We start from the raw sequence: 25,268 nt of genomic DNA, 5'->3' as shown, positions 1-25,268 counted from the left end.
AACCTTTTCTCTATAATTTAGGGGCCTTTTCCCCCTTTGAAGTCACCATTCCGACCCCCCAAAAAACAACATGGCGGAGAGGGGGGTGGTGGTGGGGGTGGCGGGAATCCCCTCCCCCCCTTTCCAACAGAGCAAAAAAAAAACCAACAAAACAACCCCACCCCTCCCCCAACAACGAAAAAAGAAACCAAAAAAAAAAAAAAAAAAAAAAACCAACGAAACCAAAAAATATATATATATATTTATAGAGCCGCTGGGGGGGAGGGGAGGGGGGGGGGGGGGCGGGGCCCGGGGCCCCCCCCCCTCTAGGCCAGGCCGAAGCCCTCGGAGCACTCCTGGATGGCCAGCAGCAGCATGTGCCGCAGCTTCTCATAGCTCTCGTAGGCGGGCAGGTCCAACTGGTTGAAACTGGGGGGGGGAATGGGACATGGACACACACAGAGTGTATGGGGGGGCACACCGGAAGTGGCACAAGGGATACAGGAACCCCCCCCCACACCAACACTGTCACCCATGCTGTGGGTCAGGTCATGTGATTCGTAGGCTGTGACCCCACATGTTCAAAATGGCCGTACGCCATGTTCCGGCCCATGTCCCATATCCCATCTCCCCATATCCCATTTCCCCGTCTCCCATACCCATGTGTGTCCCATATCCAGTATCCCGTGTCCCATGTTCGTGTACCATGTCCCCATATCCCGTGTATCCCATATCCATGTACATCCCCTGTCGGTATCCATGTGCATCCCATCCCCTGTGCATCCCATGTCCCACACCCATGTACATCCCATGTCCCATCTCCTGTGCATTGCATGTCCCACATCCCATATCCATGTCCATCCTGTCCCGTATCCATCCCATCCCCTGTCCCGTATCCATCCCTGTGCATTCCATCCCGCATCCATCCATATCCATCCCCTGTCCCGTCTCCATCCCCTGTCCCATATCATCCATCCCCTGTCCCGTGTCCCCCCCCGTACCAGGTGTGTGCCGAGGGCAGGCGGTCGGTGGAGCGGTCGTCCCGGTGGATCTGGAACTTCTGGATCCCGTTCATCCCCTCCAGGGCAGCGAATCCCTGGAGCGGGACCTTGGAGGTGCCGGTCACGAACTGCAGGAACTTGGCTCTGTCGGCCTGGTCGAAGGAGCGCAGCGCCCGCCAGAACCACTGGATCTGGGGAGGGGGGGGGAATCAGACACCCCTGCCTCGGGGGGAGTGGGATGGGCTGGGGGGAATCAGACACCCCCGCATCGGGGGAGTGGGATGGGCTGGGGGGGGGAACACACCCCGCATCGGGGAACAACACCCCCAAACACAACACCCCCCAAACGGGGAGTGGGATGGGCTGGGGGGGAGACACCCCCGCATCGGGGGGAGTGGGATGGGCTGGGGGGGGGGAATCAGACACCCCTGCATCGAGGGGAGTGGGATGGGCTGGGGGGGGGAATCAGACACCCCCGCATCGGGGGAGTGGGATGGGCTGCAGGGGGGGAATCAGACACCCCCGCACCGGGGGGGGAGTGGGATGGGCTGGGGGGGAATAACACCCCCGCATCGGGGAGTGGGATGGGCTGGGGGGAATCAGACACCCCCGCATCGGGGGAGTGGGATGGGCTGGGGGGGGGAATCAGACACCCCCGCATCGGGGGGGGGAGTGGGATGGGCTGGGGGGGGGGAATCAGACACCCCCGCATCGGGGGGGAGTGGGATGGGCTGGGGGGGGGGGAATCAGACACCCCCGCATCGGGGGGGGAGTGGGATGGGCTGGGGGGGGGGAATCAGACACCCCCGCATCGGGGGGAGTGGGATGGGCTGGGGGGGGGGGAATCAGACACCCCCGCATCAGGGGGGAGTGGGATGGGCTGGGGGGGGGGTTAAAGGGGGTTTGGGGGGGGGTTGGGGTATTGCTGGGGGTTTTCAGAGTGGTTTTAGGGGCATTTTGGGGTTTTTTTGGGTGTTCTGGGGTATTTTGGGGTGGTTTGGGGTATTTTTGGGTATTTTGGGGTGGTTTTCTGGGTGTTTTGGGGTATTTTCTGGATGTTTTGAGGCTGTTTTGGGGCTGGTTTTGGTCTGATTTGGGGCCGTTTTGGGGCTGGTTTTGGTCTGATTTTGGTCTCATTTGGGGCTGTTTTTGGTCTGATTTTGGTCTGTTTTGAGGCTGTTTTGGGGCTGGTTTTGGTCTGATTTCGGGATGTTTTTGGTCAGTTTTGGGTCTGTTTTGGGACCGTTTTTGGGTGTGTTTTGGGTGTGTTTTGGGTCAGTTTTGGGTGTGTTTTGGGTGTGTTTCGGTGTATTTCGGGTGCGTTTTGGGTCTGTTTTGGGTGTGTTTTGGGTGTGTTTTGGGTGTGTTTGGGGTGTGTTTTGGGTGTGTTTGGGGTCTGTTTTGGGTCTGGTTTGGGTGTGTTTGGGGTGTGTTTGGGTCTGTTTTGGGTGTGTTTGGGGTCTGTTTTGGGTGTGTTTTGGGTGCGTTTGGGGTGTGCTTGCGCGGCGCGCCCCCACCTGGATGGAGTTGCCCTGGTACTTGTGGTACTCGGTGTTGGGTTAGGGTTAGGGTTGGGTTAGGGTTAGGGTTAGGGTCAGGGTCAGGGTTAGGGTTAGGGTCAGGGTTACCCCACCTGGATGGAGTTGCCCTGGTACTTGTGGTACTCGGTGTTGGCCTTGAGGTCGTCGATGTCGATGGTGGGGAGCCCCGAGATGAGGAGCTCCAGCTCCTGCTCCGTGAAGATGGAGATGAGGCGCTTGGGGATGATCTCATAGAAACCCTCCAGGAAGGCGGCCAGCTGCTTCCGGATGGCGCCTACGGGGTAGCGGGCGTCAATGGGGACGGTGCTGGGGATGGTGGGAATGGTGCTGGGAATGGTGATGGGAGTGATGGGAATGGTGGTGGGAATGGTGGGAATGGTGGTGGGAATGGTGGTGGGAATGGTGCTGAGAATGGTGCTGGGAATGTTGGGGAAATGGTGCTGGGAACGGTGCTGGGAATGCTGTTGGGAATGTTGGGAATGCTGGGAATGTTGCTGGGAATGTTGTTTGGAACGTTGTTGAAAATGCCGTTGGGAATGTTGGAAATGTTGGGAACGTTGTTGGGAATGTTGTTGGGAATGCCGGAAATGTCGGGAATGTTGCTGGGAATGCTGTTGGGAATGTTGTTGGGAATGCTGGGAATGTTGCTGGGAATGTTGTTGGGAATGCCGTTGGGAATGTTGTAGGGAATGTTGGTGGGAATGTTGGGAATGTTGTTGTGAATGCTGGGAATGTTGGGAATGTTGTTTGGAATGTTGTTTAAAATGCTGTTGGGAATGTTAGAAATGTTGGGAATGCTGTTGGGAATGTCAGGAATGTGGTTGGGAATGTCTTTGGGAATGTTGTTGGGACCATCATTGGGAATGTTGAAAATGTTGGGAATGTCAGGAATGCTGTTGGGAATATCGGGAATGCTGTTGGGAATGTGGTCGGGAATGTTGTTGGGAATGTCATTGGGAACGCTGTCAGGAGTGTTGGAAATGTTGGGAATGTCAGGAATGCTGTTGGGAATATCGGGAATGTCGTTGGGAAAGGGGTCGGGAATGCTGTTGGGAATGTTGTTGGGAATGTCACTGGGAACGTGGTCGGGAATGTTGTTGGGAATGCTGTCAGGAATGTTGTAAATGTTGGGAATGTCGGGAATGCTGTCGGGAATGTCATCGGGAATACTGTTGGGAATGTCATTGGGGATGTCATTGGGAATGTGGTTGGGAATGTCGTTGGGAATGTCAGTGGGAATGTTGTTGGGAATGCTGTCTGGAATGCTGTCGGGAATGTTGGGAATGTGGTTGGGAATGTCATTGGGAATGTGGTCGGGAATGTTGTAAATGTTGGGAATGTTGGGAATGCTGTCGGGAATGTCATCGGGAATGTCATTGGGAATGCTGTTGGGAATGGGGTCGGGAATGCTGTCTGGAATATTGTTGGGAATGTCATTGGTAATGCTGTCAGGAATGTTGAAAATGTTGGGAATGTCGGGAATGTCGTTGGGAATGGGGTTGGGAACACTGTTGGGAATGTCATTGGGAATGTTGTTGGGAATGCTGTTGGGAATGTTGGAAATGTCGGAATGTCAGGAATGCTGTCGGGATGTTGGGAATGTCGGGAACGCTGTTGGGAACGTCACTGGGAACGCTGCCGGGAAGGCGCTCACCGGTCATGCGCATCTGGCACACGAGGTGCACGTACTCCTTCTTGTTCTCCTCCGTCACCAGGACGTTGGCTCCGTTGGGCTTCAGGTCCCGCACCTCGCACACCCCAAACTCCTGCACCTGGATGGGACGGGGGGGTCAAGGGGCACCCCCAAAGGAAGGGGGGGACCCCGGGAACAAAGGGGAAAGCACTGGGACAGGAGGGACCCCTCCAAAGAAGGGGGAGAGCTCTGGGACTTGGGGACACCCCCAGGACAAAGGGGGTACCAATGGGATACCACTGGGACGGGGGGGGACACCCCCAATCAGGGGCACCCACCAGGACAAAGGGAACACCCCAAGAACAGGGGAGACCCCTCTGGGACTTGGAGACACCCCAAGAATAAAGGGGACACCATTGGGACAGGGGGGACACCCCTAAAGCAGGGGACACTGTAAGACACAGGGGGCACCCCAAGAACAGGGGAGACCCCTTTGGGATTTAGGGGCACCCCTGGAATAAGGGGGACACCCCAGGAATAAAGGGGACACCATTGGGACAGAGGGGACCCCCCCAAAACAGGGGACACCCTAGCAAAGGGGGACACCATTGGGAGCTGGGGAGCAGGGGGGGGGTTGGTGGTGCTGGGGGCACCCTGAGGCCAGGTTTTGGGGTGCCCTTGGGGGGGGGGGGGTACCTCGGTGCTGAAGGTGAGGTCGTAGCCCAGGGTGGAGACGTCGTTCTCCAGCAGATAGACCAGGCCCTGGTAGAAGTGGTAATCCTCGCTCTCCATGTCCGTGTACCTGCGCCACAGCGGGGTCAGCACCCGGAAAAAGGGGGTACACCCCAAAAAAAGGGGTTCTACACCTTAAAAATAGGGTTCTACACCCTGAAAAGGGGGTTCTACACCCCAAAAAAGGGGTTCTAAACCCCCAAAAAGGGGTTACATGACCCCCAAAAGGGGGTTATATGACTCCGAAAAGGGGGTTCAACACCCCCAAAATGGGGTTCTACACCCTAAAAATGGGATTCTGCAACCCAAAAAGGGGTTCTACATCAAAAAAATGAGTTGTGCCCCCCCAAAAGGGGGTTCTACACCCAAAAATGGGGTTACATGCCCCCAAAATGGGGTTCTACGACCCAAAAATGGGGATCTACACCCAGAAATGGGCTTCTAGACCCCCGAAAAACGGTTCTACACCCCCAAATGTTTTGACACCCCATTAAGGTGGTCCTACACCCCATTAAGGTGGTTTTACACCCCACAAAGGCAGTTTTACACCCCACGAAGATGATCCTACACCTCACAAAGGTGGTTTGACACCCCATTAAGGCGGTCCTACACCCCATAATGTTGGTCCTACACCCCACAAAAGCCACCCTACACCCCATTATGCTGGTCCTACACCCCACAAAGAGCATCCTACACCCCACAATGTTGGTCCTACACCCCATTAAGCTGGTCCTACACCCCATTACATTGGTCCTACACCCCATTACATTGGTCCTACACCCCATTACGTTGGTCCTACACCCCATTACATTGGTCCTACACCCCATTACATTGGTCCTACACCCACGAAGGCAGCCCTACACCCCATTAAGGTGGTCCTACACCCCATTAAGTTGGTCCTACACCCCATTATGTTGGTCCTACACCCATGAAGGCAGCCCTACACCCCATTATGTTGGTCCTACACCCCATTACGTTGGCCCTACACCCATTAATGTGTCCCTACCCCGCCGCCCTCTCACCTGACGGACTTGCCCAGGATGTGCTTGTAGAAGGAGCGGGTGAAGTAACACTCGAGCAGGCGGTTGTCGTAGACGGCCTTGGCCACGATGCGCCCCACGAACTTGAAGTAGCTCAGGTGGTTGGGGTTGCAGTGGGACGAGGGGTTGATGGTGTAGGTGACCCTGTCCCCCGGCGACGTGCGGAACAGCGCGTACATGGGGTTGAACATCTCCCGCGAGATGATCATGTACCACTCCCGCAGCAGGCCCCCCGCATCCTGCCCCTCCTCGCCCTCAAACACGATGTACCTGGGGGGGGGCGGGGAGAAATAAGGGGGGGGTTAGGGGGTGCTGGGTGGGGTTGGGTGGATTTGGGGTGGGTTTGGGGGTGGTTTGGGGTGGTTCTGGTGGATTTAGGGTGGTTTGGGGGGGTTCTGGGCGGGTTTGGGGTGGTTCTGGGTGGGTTTGGGGTGGTTTGGATTGGATTTGGGGTGGTTCTGGGTAGATTTAGGGTGGTTTGGGGGGGTTCTGGGCGGGTTTGGGGTGGTTTGGGGGGGTTCTGGGTGGATTTGGGGTGGTTCTGGGTGGGTTTGGGGTGGTTTGGATTGGATTTGGGGTGGTTCTGGGTGGATTTAGGGTGGTTGGGGGGTTCTGGGCGGGTTTGGGTGGGTTTGGGGGGGTTCTGGGTGGGTTTAGGGTGGTTTGGGTTGGATTTGGGGTGGTTCTGGGTGGGTTTGGGGTGGTTTGGGGTGGATTTGGAGTGGTTCTGGGTGGGTTTGGGGTGGTTTGGGGGGGGTTCTGGGTGGGTTTGGGGTGGTTTGGGCTGGATTTGGGGTGGTTTGTATTGGATTTGGGGTGGTTCTGGGTGGATTTAGGGTGGTTTGGGGGGGTTCTGGGCGGGTTTGGGGTGGTTTGGGGGGGTTCTGGGTGGGTTTGGGGTGGTTCTGGTGGATTTAGGGTGGTTTGGGTTGGGTTCTGGGTGGATTTGGGGTGGTTTGGGTTGGATTTGGAGTGGTTCTGGGTGGATTTGGGGTGGTTTGGGTTGGATTTGGAGTGGTTCTGGGTGGATTTGGGGTGGTTTGGGGGGTTCTGGGTGGATTTGGGGTGTCTCTGGATGGATTTAGGGTGGTTTGGATTGGACTTGGGGTGGTTCTGGGGTGGTTTGGGGGGGTTTGGATTGGATTTGGGGTGGTTCTGGGTGGATTTGGGGTGGTTTGGGGGGTTCTGGGTGGATTTGGGGTGTCTGGGTGGATTTGGGGTGGTTTGGATTGGATTTGGGGTGGTTCTGGATGGATTTGGGGTGTCTCTGGGTGGATTTGGGATGGTTTGGGGGTGTCTCTGGGTGGATTTGGGGTGTCTCTGGGTGGATTTGAGGTGGTTTGGATCGGATTTGGGGTGGTTTGGATTGGATTTTGGCTGTCTCTGGCTGGATTTTGGGTGTCTCTGGGTGGATTTTGGGTGTCTCTGGGTGGATTTTAGGCGTCTCTGGCTGAATTTGGGTGTCTCTGGGTGTATTTCAGGTGTCTCTGGCTGTATTTCGGGTGTATTTCGGGCACTCACAGCCTGTTCTTCATCTCCTCGGGGGACTTCCGATGCAGCTCCCTATAGGAGTCCTCAAAGACGTGGTCGCGCCGCACGTGCACGGCCATGTCCTCCTTGCGCAGGCCCTCATCCAAGCGCTCCAGCTCCTGACGGAAGTACCTTGGGGGGGGGGGGCACCCCAAAACCAGGCTTTAGGGGACCCCCCCTCTATATTTCACCCATTTCCCCCCCCCATTTCAAGGCCCTGCCCTCCTACTTGCGCTTCACATCGAAGTCCAGCACTCGGATGTAGTCGACCAGGACGGCGAAGGGGCCATCGGCCAAGTGGGTCGTGGATTGACGCAGGATCTGGTTCAGCACCGTCCTATGGGTCTCTATGGGGCAGGGGTGGTGGTGGTGGGGGGGGAATACATGGAGGGGTTATGGGGGGGACCCCGCAATGGGGGGACACCCCGAAAAGGGGGGTTCTTGCATAGGGAATGAGTGGGGAGTGAGACAAAGGGGCACCTCCCCAAGCCGCTCTGGAGCACAAGGTCCCCCCCCTCTTTTATCTTCCCTAAGCCCCATCCCATTACCTCCAACCGCCCCCCAAACCCTCTCCTAATGCCCCAATCGCGCCCCAAATCCACTTCCCAAGGCCCCAAACACCCCAAATGCCCCCCAAACCCCACTCCCATCACCCCCAAACCTCCTCCCATCACCCCCCATCCCCATCCCATCACCCGAACCCCTCCCAAATCCCTCTCCCATCACCCCAAATCCCATTCCCATCACTTGAACCCCCTCAATTCCCTTCCCATCACCCCAAATCCCCCTCCCATGAACCCCAATCCCCCTCCCATCACCCCCAATCCCCCTCCCATCACCCCAACCCCCTTCCCATCACTTGAACCCCCCCAATTCCCCTCCCATCACCCCCAAACCCCCTCCCATCACCCCAAATCCCCCTCCCATCACTCAAACCCCCTCCCATCACCCCCAATCCCCCTCCCATCACCCCAATCCCTCTCCCATCAACCCCCCCATCCCATCACCCGAATCCCCATCCCACCACCCCCAAACCCCCTCCCATCACCCCCAACCCCATTTCCATCACCCCCAAACCCCCTCCCATCACCCCCAAACCCCCCCCATCCCCCTCCCATCCCCCCCAACCCCACCCCCCCCCCGCTCACCAGCGAAGCGCAGGAACTTCTGGGTGTCGGGGGGCAAACTGGCCGAGATGTGCATGGAGGAGGGCTCGCGGGAGAAGAAGGGGTCCAGGGAGGAGGGGGTGGCGGGGGTCAGGGGGGCGGGGGACAGCGGGGGGGGCTCGTCCTTGATGTGGGCCAATTGGCTCTCCCGGGTATCCCGCACCGGGGGCTTGCTCTCCCGCTCCGTGGCGTGCACCAGGAAGAAGGCTTCGACGGCCGGCTGCAGAACTGGGGGGTATGGAGAGAGGGGATGATGGGGGGGGAATGGGGACCATGGGAATGGGGGTGAGGAGAGATGGGGGGTAATGGGGGAATGGGGGGAATGGGGGTAATGGGAATGGGGGGGCACATGGAGAGAGGGGATGATGGGGGGGAATGGGGGGGAATGGGGGGAATGGGGACCATGGGAATGGGGGGGGCACATGGAGAGAGGGGATGATGGGGGGTAGAGAGATGGGGGGGAATGGGGGTAATGGGGACCATGGGAATGGGGGGGGAGAGAGACAGGGGGGTAATGGGGACCATGGGAATGGGGGGGACATGGAAGAGGGATGATGGGGCAGAGAGATGGGGGGGAATGGGGGAATGGGGGAAGGGGGCAATGGGGACCATGGGTGGCAGGGGCAATGGGGGACCATGGGAATGGGGGACAGAGAGATGGGGGGTAATGGGAACCATGGGAATGGGGGGGAGAGAGACGGGGGGTATGGGGATCATGGGAATGGGGGGGGGCAGAGAGATGGGGGGGGAATGGGAATCATGAGGACCATGGGAATGGGGGGGTACAGGGAGACAGAGAGGTAATGGGGGGGGTACAGAGACAGGGGGAGTAATGGAGACCCCAGGAAATGGGGGACCATCCTGCTCGGGACAGGCTGTTGGATGGGGCTGAGCCCCCGGGCTGGGTGTGTGTATTGGGGATGGATGCATTCCAACAGCCCCAAACACCCCCAAACCCCCTCTAAACCCCTTCCCATCCCCCCAACGCCCCCCCCCAAAATCCCCCTCCCATACCCCCAAAACCCCTTCCCATGGTGGGAGGGGAGGGGGGAGCCTTGGGGACCCCTTAAAGTACCAGAGGGTCTCCATCACTAAGTGGGCGTGGATATATGGGGTATGAGCTGCACCCCAACCCCATGGAGGGGGGGGGCATGGATGCTGCAGGGCCATCACCCTGCTTGGGATGGGATGCTGGGTGCAGGGGGTACCCCAAGGGCCCTGTGCCCCCCCCCCCTTTCACCCCATAGCTCCCCCCATGGGCGCACCGAGCACAGCGTGCTGGTCATGGGACTCCTCCAGCTCCTTGAGGCACTCTCCCAGCATATCCCAGAGCTCATCCAGGCAGAGCTGCTCGCTCAGCAGGGGCAGATCCGGGGGGCGCTCATCCCGATCCGGCCCCTCCGAGCCTATGGGAATGGGGGTCAGGATCCTTCCCCCCCCACCCCACCCCCCTGTCCACCAATCATGGTCCAGTTTGGGCCGCTTCCCAAGTGGGATCCAATGGGAGGAGCGCTGGGATGGAGGCAGGCAGGGGGTGGGGGCCGCTGGGATGGGGAGTTTGGGGCATTGGGATGCACTGGTGGGGGGGAGGGGGCAATAGGATGCACTGAGATCCATTAGGGGGGCATTGGGTTGCACTGTGGGGCGCTGGGATGCTGTGGAGGGGGGCACTGGGATGCACTGGGGGGGGGCACTGGGATGCATTGAGGGGGAACTGGGATGCACTGCCTTGCATTGAGGGGCACCGGGATGCACTGGGTTGCACTGCGATGCAATGGGGGGCACTGGGTTGCACTGGGAGGCACTGTGGGGGGCAATGGCATGCACGGGGGGGCACTGAGTTGCACTGTGGAGCACTGGGATACACTGGGGCAGCATGGGGGGGGCACTGGATTGCACTGTGGGGCACTGAGGTGCACTGGGGGGACTAGGATGCACTGTGGGGGGCACTGGGATGCACTGAGGTGCACTGGGGGGCACTCTGGGGGGCACTGGGATGCACTGGGGGGACACTGGGATGCACTGAGGTGCACTGGAGGGCACTGGGATGAACTGGGGGGGCACTGGGATGCACTGGGGGGTCTCTCACCCACGGAGGGGTTGTCCTGGGGGGCTGGTGATGGCTGATCCACATCCATGGGGGATTCATCCCGACGGGGAGCAGCATCCGCAGGCCCGGCCTCCGACTGTGGGGGGACAGGGGCAGGTTTAGGGGGACGGGACCCCCCATAGAGCCCAAATACCCCCCCCCCCCCAAGGGCTTGGAGGGGAAGAGAAGCAGGAATGGGATGGGAGGAGGAGGGTAAAGGGGGGAGGAAGAGGAAGGGTGAGAGGGGGGGAAGAGGAGGAAGAGCAGGAGGAAAGAGAGGAAGGTGGAGAGGAGGAGGAGGAAGAGGAGGGTGGAGGAAAAGGGTAAGAAGGAAGAGAAGGAGGAGGAATGAGGAGGAAAAGGGGGGGGAAGAGGAGGAAGAAAAGGAAAAAGAGGGAGAAGGAGAAAGAGAATGAGGAGGAAGAGAAAGAGGAAGAAGAGAAGGAAGACGATGGTGAAAGAAGAGAATGAGGAGGAAAGGAATGAGGAGGAAAAGAAGGAGGAAAGGGGGAAAAGGAGGAAGAGGAAGTAGAGGAGAAGAAAGAAAATGAAGACGAGAAATGAGAGAGAATGAGGAGGAAGAAAAGAGAAGGAGGAGGAAGAGGATGAGAAGGAAGAGAGGGAGGAGGCAGAGGAGGAAGAGGAGGGTGAGGAGAAAGAGAACTATAAGAAGGCAGAGAAAGAGAAGGAAGAGGAAGCAGAGGAGGAAGAGGAAGAGGGAATGAGGAGGAGGATGCAGGAGGATGAGGAAGAGGAGGAGGAGGAAAAGGAGGGTGAAGAAAGGAGGCAGAGAAGGAGCAGGAAGAGGAGAGTGGGGGAAGAGGATGAGAAGGAAGAGAGGGAGGAGGCAGAGGAGGAAGAGGAGGAAGAAAAGAATAAGCAGGAAGAGAAAGAGGAGGAAGAGGAAGCAGAGGAGGAGGAAGAGGAAGAGGGAATGAGGAGGAGGAGGAAGAGGATGAGGCAGAGAAAGAGGAGGAGGAGGAAAAGGAAGGTGAAGAAAGGAGGGTGAAGAAGGAGCAGGAAGAGGAGAGTGAGGTAAGAGGATGAGAAGGAAGAGAGGGAGGAAGCAGAGGAGGAAGAGGAGGAAGAAAAGAGGAAGAAGGCAGAGAAAGAGGAAGCAGAGGAGGAGGAGGAGGAAGAGGGAATGAGGAGGAGGAGGAGGCAGAGAAAGAGGAAAAGGACGAGTGCAAAGAGGCAGGAACCATAAGGAGGAAGAGGAGGCGGCGGAGCAGGGTGAGGAAGGGCGGCCGTGGTACCCATGTGTGCCCATGGGCGCTCTGCCCCTCACCTACCATTTGTATGATGGCATCAGCCTCGGCCTCCAGCTGCCGGACGGCCGCTTGGATGCTGCCAGCCGCCCCCAGGCCCCCAGCACCTGCGGGTTGGGGGGGGACACAGAGGGGCAAGGATACATTAGGGGTGCCCAAAGCGGGGTGCAAGGGGGTGAATGAAGGGATCCTCACCCAGGCGCCCGGCCTGCTTGGCCTTCTTGTGCGCGCGGCGCGTGTCGTCGCGCAGCTGGATGATGACCTGCAGCACGCGGAGGAAGAAGCGCTGCGTGGAGCTCTTGGATGTGAGCACAGACATGGAGGGGAGCTGCAGCTCCCGGCCCCCCAGCGCCCGCTTCTGCGAGGCCACGATCACCACGCTCTCGGCCGTGTCGAACCTGGGGGTGGGAGGGGGATGGGAGTTAGAGAGTGGGGGGGGGGGTGTCAGGAGGGGCAAGGGGTAATGGGAGGAACAGGGTTGGCATCAGTAGGGTCAAAGGTTAACAATAGGGACAAGGGGTAATGGGAGGAATAAGGTTGGCATCAGTAGGGGCAAGGGTTAACAATAGGGATGAAGGGCATCAGTAGGAACAAGGCTGTCATCAGTAGGGACAAGGGTTAACAATAGGGACAAGGTTGGCATCAGTAGGGACAAGGGTTAACAATAGGGACAAGGTTGGCATCAGTAGGGTCAAAGGTTAACAATAGGGACAAGGGTTAATGGGAGGAACAAGGTTGGCATCAGTAGGGACAAGGGTTAACAATAGGGACAAGGGGTAATGGGAGGAACAGGGTTGGCATCAGTAGGGACAAGGGTTAACAATAGGGATGAAGGCCGTCAGTAGGAACAAGGTTGTCGTCAGTAGGGACATGGGTTAACAGGAGGAACAAGGTTGTCGGCAACAGGACAAGGGTTAACAATAGGGATGAAGGCCATCAGTTGGGGTAAGGGTAACAGGAGGAACAAGGTTGGCATCAGTATGGACAAAGGTTAACAATAGGGATGAAGGTCATCAGTAGGAACAAGGTTGTCATCAGTAGGGACAAGGGTTAACAACAAGGATGAAGGCCATCAGTAGGAACAAGGTTGTCATCAGTAGGAGCAAGGGTTAATGGGAGGAACAAGGTCATCACCAGTAGGGGCAAGGGTTAAGAGGAGGAACAACACTGGCATCAGTAGGGGCAAGGGGTAACAGGAGGAACAAGGTCGTCATCAGTAGGGACATGGGTTAACAGGAGAAACAAGGTTGTCATCAGTAGGGACATGGGTTAATGGCAAGAACAAGGGTTGGCATCAGTAGGGACATGGGTTAACAGAAGGAACAATGTTGTCATCAGTAGGGACAAGGGTTAACAACAGGGACAAGGGTTAAGAGAAGGGACAAGGGCTGTCCTCAGTAGGGCCATGGGTTAACAGGAGCAATGAGGGTTGGCATCACTAGGGCCATAGGTTAACAGTATGGCCAAGTGCCATCCTCATTAGGGCCAGGGGTTAACAGGAGCAATGAGGACTGCCCTCAGTAAGGACATGGGTTAACAGGAGCAATGAGGGTTGGCATCACTAGGGCCATGGGTTAACAGTATGGCCAAGTGTCATCCTCATTAGGGCCAGGGGTGAACAGCACCCACTAGAGTCACCAGCAGGGCCCACAGTGCGCAGTGTGGCTCTGGGTGTCCCCATCTCACCGGCTCTGCATCTTGCCCTTGAGCTTGGCGCTGGGGGGCTGCTCCTCGGGGAGCCCCTCGGGGGACGGGGCCTCGCTCTGCACCCTCCTCTGCTGCTCCAGGTTGTACTCCCTTAGCTCAGCCAGCAGCGTCCCTGCACCGGGCACAGCGGCAAGGTGTCACCGGGCTGGGACACCCAATGGTAACCACCACCAGCACCACCACTGCCACCATCACCATCACCAGCACCAGCACCACCACCATCATCACCACCACCATCACCACCATCACCATCATCACCACCACCACCATCACCACCACCATCACCACCACCACCACCACCACCACCACCATCACCACCACCATCACCACCATCACCATCATCACCACCACCACCACCACCACCATCATCACCATCACCATCATCACCACCACCATCACCACCATCACCATCATCACCACCACCATCACCACCATCACCACCACCACCACCACCACCATCACCACCACCACCACCACCACCATCATCACCACCACCATCACCACCACCACCTCCACCACCATCACCACCACCACCATCATCATCACCATCACCACCACCACCTCCACCATCACCATCATCACCAGCACCACCACCACCACCACCATCATCACCACCATCACCACCATCACCACCACCATCACCACCATCACCACCACCACCACCACCACCATCACCACCATCACCATCACCATCACCACCACCACCTCCACCATCACCATCATCACCAGCACCACCACCACCACCACCATCATCACCACCATCACCACCACCACCATCACCACCACCACCATCACCACCACCGCCAGCACCACCACCATAACCACCACCATCACCACCACCACCACCATGGGCAGGGCCTCACCGATCTGGCGGCACAGGGTGGCCCCGAGGTGCCGGGCACCGGTGAGGAGCAGGCGCAGAACCGTGTCCCTGGTGCCGGCGTCACCGCGCGAGAGCTGGAGCAGGACATTGGCCGCATCCTCCAGGCCTTCCTCAGAGCACGAGTGGGACGTCAGCACCTGTGGGGCACAGGGGATGGGGATGGGGTGGGGGGGATGTGACAGGGAGAAAGGGGGGGCCCTTGGTGGTGGTCCTGGGGGGTGCTCACCTCCACTGAGAGCTGGAGCTGGCTCTCGGTCAGCCCCGTGGCCGCCATGCGGGGGTCAGGGCTGCTCTCGGGGCCCTTCGCTGGTGACTTGGAGCTCTTGGAGGAGGCTGGGGACAAGGGGGGGTGTGAGGGGATGGGGGCACCTCTGCCTGCATCCCCCTGTCCCCGTCCATACCCGTGTCCTGGTCCCCAGCCCTGTCCCAATGTCCATTCACGTCTCCATCCCCATCCCTGTCCCCTGTCCCTAACTCCTCTGTCCCCATTCCCACTCATGTCCCTGTCCCTGGTCTCATGTCCCCTTATCCCCTTCCATGTCCCCATCACCGCACCTCCACCCAAATCCATACCCTTAGCCCCATACCCTCATCCACGTCCCTCCATCCCCAACCATATCCCCATTCTTATCCCCATCCACATTCCTCCATCCCCACCCATATCCACAACCATATCCCCATTCCCATCCCTCCATCCCCATCCATATCCCCATTCCCATCCCTCCATTCCTATCCATATCCCCATTCCCGTTCCTCCATCCCCATCCATATCCCCATTCCTATTCCTCTATTTCTATCCATATCCCCATTCCCATCCCTCCATCCCCATCCATATCCCCATTCCCGTTCCTCCATCCCCATCCATATCCCCATACCTATCCCTATCCCCATCCCCATCCATATCCCCATACCTGCATTCCCATCCATATCCCATTCCCGTTCCTCTGTCCCCATCCATATCCCCATTCTTCCATCCCCATCTATATCCCCATCCACATCCCTCCATCCCCACCCATATTCCCATTCCCATTCCTCCATCCCCATCCATATCCCCATTCCCATTCTTCCATCCCCATCCATATCCCCATTCCCATTCTTCCATCCCCATCCATATCCCCATTCCCATTCTTCCATCCCCATCCATATCCCCATTCCCATTCTCCATCCCCATTCCCATATCCCCATTCCCATTCCCATCCCCATCCATATCCCCATTCCCATTCCCATCCCCATCCATATCCCCATTCCCATTCCCATCCCCATCCATATCCCCATTCCCATTCCCATCCCCATTCCCATCCCCATTCCCATTCCCATCCCCATCCCTATCCCCATTCCCATTCTTCCATCCCCATCCATGTCCCCATTCCCATCTCTCCATCCCCATTCCCATCCACATCCCTCCATCCCCATCCATATCCCCATTCCCATCCCTCCATCCCCACCCCCGTCCCCACTCACCCCCAGCCGCAGCTCCCCCTCCCGCCGCAGCACTCCCGGCGTTCCCGCTCTGTCCCGATGGGCTCCCCGGAGCCGCGGCGGCTCCCGTTGGGGCGGGGGCGCTTTGGGGTGCTGCTGCCCCCCCCTCCGCCCCTTTCCCACCTTCGGGCAGAGCGATGGAGATGAGGGACAGGAGCCGGAGCAGCTTCTCGGTGAGGAGGGCGCTGCGGCGGATGACGCCGTGGGACAGCATGTTCATGAGCTGCCCTAAGGGAGACGCTTCCAAGCCCATCCCCGTGGCCTCGGGCTCCGGGCCGCCCCCCCCGGCGCCCGTTTTGGCCGAGCTCTTCCCTTTGCGGCTCACGTTCATGTTATCCAGCTTCACCAAGAGGTCCCAGAAATCGGTGGAAAGGCTGCCGGAAGGGGGGGGGGGGGGGGGAGGAGGAGGAGGAGGGGCTCCGGAAGGAGGGGGAGGGGGTGGGGGGGCAGGAGGGGTTTGGGAAGGGAGGGGGGAAGAGGGGGAGGAGGAGGAGGAGGAGGAGGAGGGGGAGGGGGGGGAGGGCAGGGGCTGCCACCGGATTTGGGGGGGCCGCGTTCCCGCTCCGGCTCCGTGCTGGGATCTCGGCCCCGCTGCTGGGTGAAGTGGCTGGGAAAGACCTGGAAAAGGGGGGGTGGGGGGGGGGTCAAGGGGTTGGTGACCCCCCCCCCAGGCACCCCCCAAGCAGCCCGGTGTGGGGTTTGGGGGACCCCACTTCTGCTTTGGGGACTGTCCACACCTAAAGAGTGCCCCAGACCTCTCCCCAGCCCCATCAAGGACCCTTTGTACACCCCATACCATACCCCAGACACTCCCAACCCCATGAAGGACCCTTAATGCACCCCATAACACGCCCCAGATGTCCCCAACTCTATCAGGGACCCTTCATATACTCCATAACACATCCCAGACACCCTCAACCCCATCAAGGACCCTTTGTGCCCCACATACCATGCCCCAGACCCCCCCAACCCCATCAGGGACCCTTTATCCACCCCATACCATGCCCTGGACCCCCCTAACCCCATCAGGGACCCTTCATGCACCCCATACCATGCCCTGGACTCCCCCAACCCCATCAGGGACCCTTTATGCCCCCCATCCCATGCCTTGGACCACCCCAACCTCATCAAGGACCCTTCATGCCCCCCATAACACATCCCAGACCCACCCAACTCCATTAGGGACCCTTCATGCCCCCCATACCATGCCCCAGACCCACCCAACTCCATTAGGGACCCTTTATCCACCCCATCCCATGCCCTGGACACCCCCAACCCCACCAAGGACCCTTCATACCCCCCATACCATGCCCCAGACTCCCCCAACCCCATCAGGGACCCTTTATCCACCCTATTCCATGCCCTGGACCCCCCCAACCCCATCAGGGACACTTCATGCCCCCCAGACCCCCCTAACCCCATCAGGGGCAATTTATCCAACCCATACCATGCCCCAGACCCCCCCAACCCCATCAGGGACCCTTCATGCCCCCCATACCATGCCCTGGACCCCCCCAACCCCATCAGAGACACTTCATGCCCCCCAGATCCCCCTAACCCCATCACGGACGCTTTATGCATCCCAGAACCCCCAACCCCATTAGGAACCCTTCATGCTCCCCATCCCATGCCCCAGACCCCCCAAGCCCCATCAAGGACCCTTTCTGCCCCCCAGACCCCCCCAACCCCATCAGGGACCCATCACCCCCCAAACCCCCCTCCTCTCTCCATGTACCTTGGCCAGCTGGATGAGGGTGTCCAGCACGTGCCGGCACACGACGGGCGCTGCCTGGGGGTGGATGTGAACGGCAGAGCCGGCGGCGGCCCCCCCACTCCCCCCCCCACTGTGTTTCTCCGTGTGCTTCCTGCCGGGCATCCTTTGGATCTGGAAGATGTTGGTCCTGCATCCCAAAGCCGCATCCATGGAGACGGAAAGCCAGGAGAGCTGCCCGGAGCTGCGCGCTTCCACGCGGTGCATGAGGTCCAGAGCGCGGGGTTCGGTACCGGTGGTGGTGGTGCCGGTACCGGTGGTGGTTGGGGGGGCCCGTGCGCGGCGCGGGCGCTCCTCCGGTGCCGGGGGGGCACGGGGGGCCTCGAGGCAGAGCTCGCTCTCGCTGCTGCGCTGCAGGATGGAGAGGAGGCTGCGCACGACCCAGCCCCGCGTGGCTGCGTGGTAGCAGAGGTTGCGCAGGACGCGGTGCAGGCGGCTCGTGTTGAGCTTGGGCTCGTCCACAAAGAGCAGCACCAGGAGGCACGAGAGGGCTTCGTGGTCCAGGAGCAGGCGGCCGCGCAGGCGGAGGAGGTTGTCCACGGTGCCGGTTGAGGGTCTGGGGGGGGGATGGGAAGAGGGATTGAGGCTGGAGCAAAGCTGGAGCAAAGCTGGAGCAAACCAGGCTCAAACCCGGCTCAAACCCGGCTCAAATCAGCTTCAAATCAGGATCAAACCCGGCTCAAAGCAGGATCAAACCCAGCTCAAATCAGCTTCAAATCAGCATCAAACCCAGCTCAAACCTGGCTCAAACCAGCTTCAAATCAGGATCAAGCCAGGATCAAACCCAGCTCAAATCCAGCTCAAACCCAGCTCAAACCCGGCTCAAACCCAGCTCAAACCCGGCTCAAATCAGGATCAAACCCAGATCAAACCAGGTTCAAATCAGGATCAAACCTGGCTCAAAACCCGGCTCAAATCAGCTTCAAATCAGGATCAAACCAGGACCAAACCCAGTTCAAATCAGTTTCAAACCAGGATCAAACCCAGACCAAACCAGGTTCAGATCAGGATCAAACCTGGCTCAAACCAGCTTCAAACCAGGATCAAACCCAGCTCAAAGCAGGTTCAAACTCAGACCAAACCAGCTTCAAATCAGGATCAAACCAGGATCAAACCCAGCTCAAATCAGGACCAAACCCAGCTCAAAGCAGGATCAAACCCAGACCAAACCAGGTTCAAATCAGGATCAAACCCAGATCAAACCAGGTTCAAATCCAGACCAAACAAGATTCAAATCAGGATCAAATTGGGATCAAACCAGGTTCAAATCAAGTTCAAATCAGTCTATAAAAAGGCCTAAATCAGGTTCAAACCCAGATCAAATCAGCTTCAAATCAGGACCAAATCAAGCTCAAATCAGGCTATAAAAAGGCCCAAACCAGGTTCAAACCCAGCCCAAATCCGGTTCAAACCCAGCCCAAATCCGGTTCAAACCCAGCCCAAACCCGGTTCCAACCCAGATCAAACCCGGTTCAAACCCAGCCCAAATCCGGTTCCAACCCAGATCAAACCCGGTTCAAACCCAGCCCAAATCCGGTTCAAACCCAGTTCAAACCCAGTTCAAACCCAGTTCAAACCCAGTTCAAACCCAGCTCAAACCCAGTTCAAACCCAGCTCAAACCCAGTTCAAACCCAGCTCAAACCCAGTTCAAACCCAGCTCAAACCCAGTTCAAACCCAGTTCAAACCCAGTTCAAACCCAGCTCAAACCCAGTTCAAACCCAGCCCAAACCCGGTTCCAACCCAGCCCCAGTTTGGTGCCCCCCCCCGTACCTGCTGTGCCCGGCGGTGCCCCCCATGTGGAAGGTGCCCCCGCGCTGCACCGCCAGGCGCGTGTACTGCACCCCCCGGCTCCCGCTCAGGCGGCTCGTGAAGGCTGCGGGGACACGGCAGTCAGTGGGAATGGGAATGGGAATGGGAATGGGAATGGGAATGGGGGGCAATGGGAACTGGAACGGGAATGGGGGAATTGGGAACAGGAATGGGGGGAACGGGAATGGGGGGGATTGGGAATGGGGGAGAATGGGGAAATTGGGAATAGGAATTTGGGGAATGGGAATGGGGGAACTGGGAACAGGAATTTGGGGAATGGGGTGGAATGGGATTGGGGGGAAATGGGAATGAGGGGATTGGGGGGATTTGGAACAGGGGGATATGGGAGGGGGGTGGGAGGGAGAATGGGGCAGAATAGTAGATGGAATGGAGAGGGAATAGGAGGGCAAATGGGGAATAGGAGAGAGAATGGGAGGGGAATAGGAGAGGGAATAGGAGGGGGAATGGGAGAGGAATAGGAGGGGAAATGGGGGGGAATGGGAGGGGGAATAGGGCAGAATAGTAGAGGGAATAGAAGAGGAATAGAGAGGAACAGGGGGGAATAGGGAGGGGAATGGGGGGAATAGGAGAAAGAATGGCAGGGGAATGGGAGGGGAATAGGAGGGGGAATAAGAGGGGCATAGGAGGGGGAATGGGGCAGAATAGTAGAGGGAATAGGAAGGGAATGGGCGGGGAATGGGAATAGGAGGGTGAATGGGAGGGGAATAGGAGGGCGAATGGGAGGGGAAATAAGAGGGGAATAGGAGGGGGAATGGGAAAGGGAATGGGGGGGGAATGGGTCAGAACAGTAGAGGGAATAGGAGGGGGAACAGTGGGAAGGGAACGGGGAGGCGCTCACCGGGGCTGCGCAGGATGGCGGAGAGCGCGGAGGTGCTGGAGTGGCCGAAGAGCCTCTCGTGCATGAGCTGGCGCTGGCGGGCCTCCTGCTCGCGGCGCAGGGCCTGGGCCTCGGCGGCGATGTCCGGGGGCATGACGGCCAGGACGCTGTCCTCCATGTCCTCCAGCACCGAGCGCCGCAGCTCCGACGGCAGCGTCTGGATGAACGTCACCGGGTCCATGGGAGCGTCCGAGCTCGTGGCCTGCGCCAGCTCCCGGCGCTGCTGCTCCGCGCGCTGCTGGGCCAGCACCTGCGGCAGGAAAAAGGGGGGTCAAGATAGGGTCCTCCATAGGCCACGCCTCCAATAGGCCACGCCTACAGGGGGAGGAGCTAAGGACATGCCCTATTTCCCCTCCCCGCTGCTTCAAACAAGCTCCACCCCCTTTAAGCCCCTCCTTCATACAAGCTCTGCCTCTTCAAACAAGCCCCAACCTCTTGCATAAGCTCCACCCCTTTTATTAAAGCCCCGCCTCTTTGAATATGCTCCACCCCTTTAAGTCCCACTCTTTAACGTAAGCCCCGCCCCTTTGTAAACCCCACTCTATTTAAGCCCCATCCTTTAACACAAGCCCCATTCCTTTAAATAAGCTCCATCCTCTTCATTAAGCCCCATCCTTTAACACAAGCCCCGCCTCTTTGTATAAGCGCCACCTTTTTGTATAAGTGCCCCTTAAGCCCCACCCCTTTGAATAAGCTCCACCCCCTTTAAGCCCCACCCCTTTATATAAGCTCCACCTCTTTGGATAAGCCCTCATTTAAGCTCCACCCCCCTAGAACAGGCCACACCCCCTTATCCTCACCTTTATTAAACCCACCCTTATTTAAGCCCCAACCCCTACATGAAGCCCCACCCATTCCCACTGGCCACACCCCTCCGCACCCACCAATCCCTTTTCATGCTCCTAACGTAGTCCTGCCCCTTCCCTTTAACCACGCCCCTCCCTCAGACCCCACCCCCTACATCCACCAATCCCCTTCAATGCTCCCCCCATCCCCGCCCCTTTTCCCGAGGCCCCGCCCACCTCCTCCTGTATGGCAGGGGGCAGCGCCGCCAGGAACTCGGGGCTGACCTCGGTCAGGCCGGGATTGGCCACGACCGGGGGGGCGGGGCTTGGGGTGGGCGGGGCCCGGGCGGGGGGGCGGATCCCCAGCTGGTTCTGCAGCACTTCCCGGCGGATGTCATCCGGCAGCGCCGCCAGGAACGATGGATCCACCCCTTCCGGCAGGCTGATCCCTATGGGATACAATGGGATGTGTATGGGATGTGGGGGGGCACAGGATCCACGCCTTCCGGCAGGCTGATCCCTATGGGATACAATGGGATGTGTATGGGATGTGGGGGGGCACAGGATCCACCCCTTCCGGCAGGCTGAGCCCTATGGGATACAATGGGATGTGCATGGGATGGGGGGGCACAGGATCCACCCCTTCCGGCAGGCTGATCCCTATGGGATACAATGGGATGTGCCATGGGATGGGGGGGCACAGGATCCACCCCTTCCGGCAGGCTGATCCCTATGGGATACAATGGGATGTGCCATGGGATGGGGGGCACAGGATCCACCCCTTCCGGCAGGCTGATCCCTATGGGATACACATGGGATGTGCCATGGGATGGGGGGGCACAGGATCCACCCCTTCCGGCAGGCTGATCCCTATGGGATACACATGGGATGTGCCATGGGATGGGGGGGCACAGGATCCGCCCCTTCCGGCAGGCTGATCCCTATGGGATACACATGGGATGTGCCATGGGATGGGGGGGCACAGGATCCACCCCTTCCGGCAGGCTGATCCCTATGGGATACAATGGGATGTGCCATGGAATGAGGGGGGGCACAGGATCCACCCCTTCCGGCAGGCTGATTCCTATGGGATACAATGGGATGTGCCATGGGATGGGGGGGCACAGGATCCACCCCTTCCGGCAGGCTGATCCCTATGGGATACAATGGGATGTGTATGGGATGTGGGGGGGCACAGGATCCACCCCTTCCGGCAGGCTGATCCCTATGGGATACAATGGGATGTGCCATGGGATGGGGGGGCACAGGATCCACCCCTTCCGGCAGGCTGATCCCTATGGGATACAATGGGATGTGCCATGGGATGGGGGGGCACAGGATCCACCCCTTCCGGCAGGCTGATCCCTATGGGATACAATGGGATGTGTATGGGATGTGGGGGGGCACAGGATCCACCCCTTCCGGCAGGCTGATCCCTATAGGATACACATGGGATGTGCCATGGGATGGGGGGGCACAGGATCCACCCCTTCCGGCAGGCTGATCCCTATGGGATACAATGGGATGTGTATGGGATGTGGGGGGGCACTGACCGGCCAGGGGGTCCTCCTCCTCACTGCTGGTGGATGGCAGTGGCTCCTCCAGGATCCCTCGGGAATCAGCTCCCGATATGGCCACGGCTGAATCCCGGGTGGAAGAACTCTCCGAGGACGAGGCCGGGGGCGAGCTTGGGGATGAGGTTCGGGGGGGGACACAACATCAGCTATGGGGCACCCCAACCCCATAACCCCCCCCTTTACATCCTATAGAAGGGCTCTTTACCTGTCATCAGGAGGCTGAGCAGCATCAGGGGGAGCCGGGGGGGGTCCTTGGGGGGTGCCGGGGGGGTTTTGGGGGGCTGCTGGAGGAGGGGGGGCCCCCCCTGACTCTTCCAAGGTACAAGAAGCCAAACTGGAGGTGTCCATGGGGGATCCCTCCAGTTGGCTGCTCACGGCTGTCAGAGCATCCGAGTCCTCCGCTCGCTCCGGGGACAGTGATGCTAAGGGGGAAAACAGGGGGGGATGCATTAATAGAGACCCCCCCAATGTAAAGAGACCCCCTCCCAATAGAGGACACCCCCAAAACCCAGGCATCTGCCCCCTAAACCCAAGGACTTACTGATGGTGGGAGCGGGTGACAGCTCCATTTGAGTGGCTTCAGCATCTTGGGGGGGTCGCCCGGGTCCCCCCTCTTCATGGTCAGGGGGTTGGGGGGGGCGAGTGGGCATTTGGGGGGCTCCTCCCGAAGGAGGATCTGGGGGGGTCGGCGTCGGTTCCAACATCACCAATGTCCGGTGGGGACCGGGAGGGGGGGTCTCTCCCGTTGTCCCGCTGTGTTCTGGGATGGGGACACACACATATAGGGATCAACGTCAGGGATACCCATAGAGCCTTATGGGACGCCTCAATAACACACCCTCTCCCCAGTTTGGGCCATACAGACCCAAAACAAGATGGGGGGGGGGTTTGAGGCAACCCCCCCAGTGCCACATTATGCACCCCCCCACAACACCCCCCTCTCCATTTACACCCCCCCCCCCATCATCAACCTCTTGGGATACTGAGGTAGGGGTGCTTCAGAGCCCACCCCCCCCACATCCAAACCACCCCCATCATCACCCTCTGGGGATACTGGGATAGGGGAAAGGATGCTCCAACCCCCCCCATTCTCAACATCCAACTGGATCCTAGGGATACTGGGGTAGGGGAAAGGATGCTCCAAACACCACCCCCATTCTCAACATCCAACTGGATCCTAGGGATACTGGGATAGGGGAAAGGATGCTCCAACCTCCCCCATTCTTAACATCCAACTGGATCCTAGGGATACTGGGGTAGGGGAAAGGATGCTCCAAACACCACCCCCATTCTCAACATCCAACTGGATCCTAGGGATACTGGGGTAGGGGAAAGGATGCTCCAAAGCCACCCCCCCCATTCTCAACATCCAACTGGATCCTAGGGATACTGGGGTAGGGGAAAGGATGCTCCAAACACCACCCCCCCCATTCTCAACATCCAACTGGATCCTAGGGATACTGGGGTAGGGGAAAGGATGCTCCAAACACCACCCCCCCCCTTCTCAACATCCAACTGGATCCTAGGGATACTGGGATAGGAGAAAGGATGCTCCAAACACCACCACCCCTCTTCTCAACATCCAACTGGATCCTAGGGATACTGGGGTAGAGGAAAGGATGCTCCAAAGCCCCCCCCATTTCTCAACATCCAACTGGATCCTAGGGATACTGGGATAGGGGAAAGGATGCTCCAAACACCACCCCCCCTCATTCTCAACATCCAACTGGATCCTAGGGATACTGGGATAGGGGAAAGGATGCTCCAAACACCCCCCCCCTTCTCAACATCCAACTGGATCCTAGGGATACTGGGATAGGAGAAAGGATGCTCCAACCACCCCCATCCAAACCATCCCCCTTCTCAACATCCAACTGGATCCTAAGGATACTGATGTAGGGAAAAGGATGCTCCAACTACCCCCATTCTCAACATTCAACTGGATCCTACGGATACTGGGGTAGGGGAAAGGATGCTCCAAACACCACCCCCCCCCATTCTCAACATCCAACTGGATCCTAAGGATACTGGGGTAGGGGAAAGGATGCTCCAAAGCCCCCCCACCCCCATTTCTCAACATCCAACTGGATCCTAGGGATACTGGGATAGGGGAAAGGATGCTCCAAACACCACCCCCCCATTCTCAACATCCAACTGGATCCTAGGGATACTGGGATAGGGAAAGGGATGCTCCAGACCCCCCCCCCCCATCTCCAAAGCCCATGGGGGGACCCCGTGCTCCGGCGGCGGGCGCGCGCCCCGCGAGGAAGACAGTAGACTGTATAGTTATCTCCGAGACGGGGGTGTGACCCTCCAACTATACAATCTACTACCTCAACCCGCGGGGTGCCAGCTCAAGGGGATTAAAGGGGAAACAG

General features: G+C 58.7%; 1 protein-coding gene across 1 annotated transcript; it reads right to left on the bottom strand.

Moving 5' to 3' along the window:
• Positions 1-278: 278 nt before the first annotated feature.
• LOC133224503 (E3 ubiquitin-protein ligase HUWE1-like) lies at positions 279-23,667 on the bottom strand. Its single transcript, XM_061375995.1, has 25 exons — positions 23,432-23,667; positions 23,096-23,312; positions 22,867-23,000; positions 21,551-21,762; positions 20,490-20,778; positions 19,592-19,694; positions 17,784-18,375; positions 16,572-16,666; positions 16,031-16,446; positions 14,796-14,902; positions 14,550-14,706; positions 13,666-13,798; positions 12,175-12,377; positions 12,004-12,086; positions 10,712-10,808; positions 9,888-10,028; positions 8,605-8,850; positions 7,686-7,803; positions 7,448-7,588; positions 5,909-6,196; positions 4,851-4,956; positions 4,176-4,293; positions 2,614-2,795; positions 981-1,171; positions 279-408 (listed from the first exon to the last, which is right to left on the bottom strand). Exons 1-25 carry the CDS (start codon positions 23,592-23,594, stop codon positions 306-308), a joined length of 4,635 nt encoding a protein of 1,544 aa, XP_061231979.1. The 5' UTR covers positions 23,595-23,667; the 3' UTR covers positions 279-305.
• Positions 23,668-25,268: the final 1,601 nt, after the last annotated feature.

Source organism: Neopsephotus bourkii, unplaced genomic scaffold (genome assembly GCF_033783945.1).
Source record: "Neopsephotus bourkii isolate Nb327-2 ecotype Australia unplaced genomic scaffold, CSIRO-AGI_Nbou_v1 NB_1683, whole genome shotgun sequence".
Lineage (NCBI taxonomy): Eukaryota > Metazoa > Chordata > Aves > Psittaciformes > Psittacidae > Neopsephotus > Neopsephotus bourkii.
Note: the sequence above shows the minus strand (reverse complement) of the source record. Positions and strands in the feature narration are given on the sequence as shown.